Source organism: Helianthus annuus, chromosome 5 (genome assembly GCF_002127325.2).
Source record: "Helianthus annuus cultivar XRQ/B chromosome 5, HanXRQr2.0-SUNRISE, whole genome shotgun sequence".
NCBI lineage: Eukaryota > Viridiplantae > Streptophyta > Magnoliopsida > Asterales > Asteraceae > Helianthus > Helianthus annuus.
In genome coordinates, this window is record NC_035437.2 from 97,202,293 (window position 1) to 97,209,375 (window position 7,083).

At 32.8% G+C, this 7,083-nt stretch overlaps 2 protein-coding genes across 2 annotated transcripts; one reads left to right on the top strand and one right to left on the bottom strand.

The window, feature by feature from the left end:
- The first annotated feature begins 248 nt into the window (after positions 1-248).
- LOC110922813 (em-like protein GEA6) lies at positions 249-757 on the top strand. Its single transcript, XM_022167017.2, has 2 exons — positions 249-393; positions 476-757. Exons 1-2 carry the CDS (start codon positions 279-281, stop codon positions 628-630), a joined length of 270 nt encoding a protein of 89 aa, XP_022022709.1. The 5' UTR covers positions 249-278; the 3' UTR covers positions 631-757.
- Positions 758-2,791: 2,034 nt separating this feature from the next.
- LOC110925681 lies at positions 2,792-6,749 on the bottom strand. Its single transcript, XM_022169565.2, has 2 exons — positions 6,427-6,749; positions 2,792-3,036 (listed from the first exon to the last, which is right to left on the bottom strand). Exons 1-2 carry the CDS (start codon positions 6,512-6,514, stop codon positions 2,822-2,824), a joined length of 303 nt encoding a protein of 100 aa, XP_022025257.1. The 5' UTR covers positions 6,515-6,749; the 3' UTR covers positions 2,792-2,821.
- Positions 6,750-7,083: the final 334 nt, after the last annotated feature.

Below are 7,083 nucleotides of genomic sequence, written 5' to 3' on the forward strand. Positions count from 1 at the left end.
CGCTGAAACGCGCCACCTTTATAAATCCTAGTTCAAAATAAACAAAGAACAAGAATAACTCACATCTTTGTCCGTTTTGCGATCAAGTCCCAAGAATAAACCCAGATAGGGCTATCCTGAACGAGCAACTGTGGAATCTCCTCTTCATACGTGTCGGAACACCAGCTTCCTTACAAACCGCCGTCATTTACGTGGCATCTCCACCGCCGCCACATCATCTATATAATAATTCCATATCGTTAACCATCGATCATCATAATTCATTCAGTATACAACAGATGACATCAGAGCAGCAGCGGAAGGAGCTAGACGATAGAGCGAGGAGAGGAGAGACGGTGGTGCCTGGCGGCACCGGTGGCAAAAGCTACGAGGCTCAACAACACCTTGCTGAAGGTAACCTAAACTTAACACAAGTGCATGGTTTCTGTGATGAGATATTAAATTGTGTTTTTGTTGTTAAAATATTGGCTGAAAGGGAGGAGTAGAGGTGGGCAGACGAGAAGAGATCAGCTGGGAACCGAAGGATATCAGGTGATAGGCCGGAAGGGCGGTTTGAGCAGCGGTGATCAAGGCGACCGGAATCGTGGGAAGACTGGTGAAGAAATGGACGTTCATAAGTCCACTGGCTGAGCTGTTTGCATCTTCAGTTTTTGTGCATATAAGATGGAATAATAAACCAACCCTCTAGTCACATTATCTCTGTTTGTTTTTTTACAAGGATACATTAAGCTTGTAACAAAACGAGTGCTTGGTCTGATTTGTTTTGTTTTGTTTTGTTGTGGATTGTAATGTTAATCCAAGTAGCTATGTAACATAGTCCGTTGTGAATTCTATATAAAAAGTATATAAAACGAATGATGGAAAAGATATCTACACTAGGGATTTAGGGTAAACTAGTAATAAGGTTGCGGCGCGGGTACATTGCAAACATCGTGAAAACACGTGTTTCGACTTATCCGGTTGAACTCAACGTAACATATAGCTAGCTGCATTGCGATTGGATCAAAACATAGCGTAAATCAAATCTATACCGTACAATCATAATGTATTATATGTAACCCGACTAAATTGAATTTATACCGTCAAGTCATAAACTCTTGAGCTGTCAAAGTGACATTTTATAAAGTTCATAAAAAGTTATGGGGTTAAAAATTACATTTTTTAAACTTAAGGGCTAAGAGAGAGTAAGAATGAGATTTGACAAAGTTGAGGGTTAAAAAGAAACTATAACAAAGTTAGGGGTATAAAGGATAGTAACACAAAATCAAAGGGCAAAAAAGGCAACCAGCTTGTTTTTGTCGGTGGCATTGGAGATAAGAGTATGTAGAATTATGTGACGATATTTTACACTTTTGAACCAAAGCATGAAGGATAAAGTACGTGGATGTTAAATGGGATAACTTTAAGCATATATAAGATTCCAAGATTATTGTAGTTACATGTCAAACCTTGTCCATGATCATCATATATAACAACAATACCCACTAAATCTTGTAAGTAAAGTTATTTGTATGATACGGGAAGGGTGAGATGTAGGTACGTGAAACTTTACCTCGATCTTTATGGATAGAGAAATTGATTTTAGAAAGTCCTTCCTCTCCAAACAAACAGCACTGAAGGAAACAAAACTAAAATACATATGCATAAAAAGCTACCCTTAAAAGATCGGTGATCTAGGAGTAACATTGTAAATACAAGAATAGATATAACATGATACACACCACAGTGATGTAAATTTACATTCATATGTAAGGTTCACATAAAGTGTATAAAATCTAAGTTCCTAGTGCAAAGCTAAGACACATCCGAATCCACTATCGTCTTTAACCATGACCTCCGTATAAAATTCAAAGTGTGTATAGGATGCATTTTTTATAAAACAAACTATAACCGATCTAATAGAGTTTTATTTTATAAAAATCTATAAAATGTGGTAGCGATTCTACGTGGTAAAGAAATGACTTTATATAACGGGAAGTATTTATAATCATGAACGTTTAGTATATGTTTTGGATTCCTCGTTACCACTGAAAACTTCCCCAAAATGGATTTATTTTAAAATTTTCTGGAAAACGTCATGTATGATGATTCGAACTCTTTTTAGACGTGATTGAAAACATTACTACAACTATGTGTTGAATAAGAATACTACTCTAAAGTAACTGGTTTAATGATTCTGTCATTGATTGTTATTGTTATAAGACCATAGGTAATGGTTAATGCCCACTAAGGGGCATTTTCACCACATCATCATCATAATGCCCTTTTAAAAAAGGTGTAATGGTTAATGTCCATTTCATTTATTACTTTCCATTATTTTTCTTCTCTTTGGGCATTATTATAGAAATGTCCCTCACTCTTCATGCCCCTATAATGCCCATAAGTAATGGTGTAAGGGCATTATCAAAATCTTTCATGCCCTTATAAAGCCTCATTACATATGGTCTAAGTAGTGAATAACCCTTTTAGTAGTTAATAAATCACTCGTATTTAATGCTACATCAAACTTAACGGATGAATGGAAGAACTCGACCTAAACTAAAATACATTTTTCTGGACATGTTCGTCAAAGTCATTACAACGATATTATACAATTTACCACAAAACCAGACATTTTAAACTCGATTAATAAGTACAAAATGAAAACATATCAAAATAACCCAAAACGTTGCTTCACTTGAGGATTCAAATTCAACATAAAAACCAACACAAAATTAGTTGTTCCAAAATAGTGTAAAGGTGGATTAAAGTATTACCAATTCAATTAGTTTAAAATGCTTTTTTACACGCAAGATCTAGCAGCTTTCTATCCTTTAACTAGTCATTTAGAATCTATGTTTGTTCTAAAACCTGATAAACGAGGATCAACAATTAATTTCTTGAACGAAATGGCGTTTTCAAAGAAGTAAACAGCACGTTTAACTTTGCTAGTACGACCATAATAACCCACTATTTCCACCACCTGAAAGTGTTCATGGGGATGCTTAACCTTCCGCCTTATTTTCTTCTTCTCTTGGCTGGTTACATCCAGATTAGCTGCAAATTATACAACAACAAAATGAATGATAGACTACATTGCACAAGGTGAATTCACTAGCAGGAATTAAACTTTTAGACCATATTAGTGTTAGTCGTGATTACAGTTAGGTAGTTAGCTTAGTCCACTAGGTTTAAGGTTTTATATTATGTCTATATTTACTGATACATTGTAACACACTTGATATGTCAATAATATGAGTAAACTGCTAAAATCGTCCCTGTGGTTTGACTCAAATTGCTAGATCAGTCCGAAATCAACTTTTTTTTGCGAAAACAGTCCCTGAGCCTAGTTTCTGTTGCTATTTCAGTCCAATAAATTAACACTGTTAGAACCTCCGTTAATGAATGGGTAAAACTGCTAAATTCGTCCCTGAGGTTTGATTCAAGTTGCTAGATCAGTCCAAAATCAAGTTTTTTGAATTTGTTAATTATAAACTTATTTAGGTATATAATTTTTCTAGACTTGCATTAATTTTTTTGAATTTGTTAATTATAAACTTATTTAGATTATAAACTTATTTAGGTATATAATTTTTCTAGAGACCAATAAATAGAGCTGAGGCTATAGTTAAAGCCGTTAGTAGAAAACCGAAATAACTAGTTATGATAGGCATCAAGGAGCTTGCACTAATTTTTTGAATTTGTTAATTATAAACTTATTTAGATTATAAACTTATTTAGGTATATAAATCATTAATATCACAAGAGAAAAAATCTTTTTGTTAGTTATTTTGAAAAATTATTTGTTAGTTATTTTGATTATTATTATTATTATTATCATTAAATGTTTACTAAATAAGTTTATAATCTACATAAGTTTATAATTAACAAATTCAAAAAATTAATGCAAGTCTAGAAAAATTATATACCTAAATAAGTTTATAATTAACAAATTCAAAAAACTTGATTTTGGACTGATCTAGTAACTTGAATCAAACCTCAGGAACGAATTTAGCAGTTTTACCCATTCATTAACGGAGGTTCTAACGGTGTTAATTTATTGGACTGAAATAGCAACATAAACTAGGCTCAGGGAGTGTTTTAGCAAAAAAAAGTTGATTTTGGACTGATCTAGCAATTTGAGTCAAACCTCAGGGATGATTTTAGCAATTTACTCTAATAATATTTATCATAAGCTTAAATATATATTCTATTAAGATTTTATCTACCAACTTTGGACACGCCTTTGCCAAAGAAATGAACTTAAGGAGACTATCGCCATCCCGTGCTCCAACTTTCAATATATGTTGCTACAGCTTCGGCATTTCCGGGAAAGAAAGTTATATATTTTCCTCTAAAAATGAAAAAAAAAAAAAAATCTAAGGGAAACTTAAAAACATTATTATTAGAGGTCTCAGTAGTCAGTTCATTTATAAACTGTTTGTACCTAATGAGTCAAATTACAAAAATAAATAAATAAATAAAGGGGAAACATGTCAAATGGCAAAAAGGCGTTGAAAGTCGCCCAAAGACTCACTCTAATGTTTACAAATTCCTAAATTGTGTTTTCCTAGTACATTCGATTAGTATTGTAATAACATAAGTTTTGTAGTCATATTTAACGAATTAACTATTTAAAAAAAAACTAGGAATAACACCCGCGCGCGATGCAACGCGGGTACATTATAAATATTGAATCAATTAGTCCAAACGTTATGCGATACGTTAACCATATGAAAATACGCGTTCCAACGTATCCAAGTGAACTCTATGTAACTTATACAAGCATTGCGATTGGATCAAAACGTAAAGTAAATCGAGTTTATAATGTACAATCATAACGTATTATATGTCACCCGACTCGTACATAGAAAACGTAACGGATATAAAAGAAAAAAACTAACACGTGTATGTGACCCAAATCGTACATTGGAAACATAACAGGTATAAAAGAAAAAAATTGACAAGTAAAATTAAAAGGGATTAATTATAACTTTTGAAAAAAGAAAAAGATGAAACCACAATTTGACTTCACTCGGTTCGAAACAAAATTCCGAAACATCCATAATATAAGCCCGAAAACATATTATATTTGACCTGACTCGTTTCCCAAAAAAACTTACGTTGAATCGTAGACTAACTCTAATTTATACCAAAACTTACATTAAAATATGCACGCAAAATAATTTTTTTAAAGAAAATGTATTATATTTGAGTTAATTCATTTTCAAAAAAAGTTTACGTCAAAACGTAGAGCAAATCAAATTTATACCGACACGTACATAAAAATATGCACGTAAATAATTTGTTTTTTTAAGTAAAGAAAGTATAGGGTAAACTTGAAACAGATTATTAATAAAAAAACTTAATATATTAAAGACCTTCGTAAAACCGTTCCAAATAGCACCAATACCACACCACTGCCAACGACCACCAACATTAGAAAAGGTCGTAAAAACGTTGAACCACACACATTCGTTGTGGCGTGTTAATGCGAAGAAATTAGACCGAAACGTAGAAACGTAGGAAAAAATAACTAAATCGATTTACGACCCGCATGTTGCTACGAATCTATCAAACAGAAAAAATTGACGCGTTGCGACGGGCCTGTCAAACGGGAAAGCACAGACGAAAAAAACGTTGAACCCCACATGCACGTTGCGGCGTGTTAACTCACAAAATTTTAAAACGAAACGTAAAATGAAAAACTTGCGAAAGATGAAAATTATGGGGTTAGGAAGTTGAAAAAAAAATGTTGGGGTTAAATTGTAAAAGATGAAAAGTTTTGGGTTAAAGTTAAAAAAGTCAAAGGGGTTAAAATGTAAAACATAAAACCTTCAAACTAAAAATAGAAAATCTCAAAAGTTTTTTGAAAAACTCACTATGCATAATTTACAACAAGAGTAAGCAGCAATTGGTTGCTTATTTATAGGTTGGAAATGTGTGTAGGCCAAACCAATCCAATACGTTTCAATCCAAACAAGTTTTGGGCCTTTTGGCCCATTTCAGCTCTCTTGACCATTTACTAAATGGGTTGAAAGTTGTCCAAGATGTATTGTAGTAACACAATTCTTGTAATCATATTTAACATGTTAACTATTTATAAAAATAGAGAAAGAGATGTATTAGGCCAACCCAACCCAACACAGCCTATTTCAACATAAACCCAGACCTGGCACATTTTGTGTTTTTAAAATAGATTATGCGTTTTCAAAATAGATTATGCGTTTTAAAAACTGTTTTTTGAAAAAGCATGTAGGTACACGCTTCTCCAAAACTGCGTTTTGAAGGCAGATAATCACTTTTTCATCCAAACACTTTTTTAGATTATTTATGTTTTACAAACGCAATAATCAAATAATCACTTTAAAACGTAATTCCAAACACCCTGTTATCAAATTAAGAGAAGACCTACAAAAGCACCTTGAAAACAAAATACTAACGTACCTCTGAAGTCTGAAGGGTAAATGTCGAATGTAAGGATCTGAAGGTGAGAAATACAACATGATATTTGCCCAAACACATTATTTGCCATTCACCAATTGAAATTTCTTCAAGCCTAAGAAGATAATTGAGTTTATAGTAATCCGGGACCTATATAGCTAAACAATTCCAGAGATGAATGTATTATCTCAATGGACTTAACACTAAAAACAAAGAATTATTTCAATGTATTTTAATACAAGAATTGTTCCACTAATTTTTACATTTACCAAATCTCGTGACCCGTTAACCCATAGTTGTTGAAGAGCCGGACAACTGATTAGAAGTTTTGCCATGCATCCTTATATTTTTTGAAAACGCTGTATAAATTACAATTCTTCATAAATTTGTTGCATAAAACAAGAATCACGTTTTGGTCGGTTACTATGGAAGAAGCGAGTCAAAGAAAACTCAAAACTTGCGGCTGCGAGTGAATTGGTCCAAACCGTGTAGTCAACTGTCAACCTTTATTTCATGGTACCTTTTCTTGCCAAGCAACGTTTTCAAGAGCGAATATCATTAAAAAAAAATCAACATATTTTTTAGTTTCTCTCACAAAGTCCTTCAACTTAGTTTTTGCATAGCAAAATCCCATAATTTGTTAATTTTAAACAAATATGT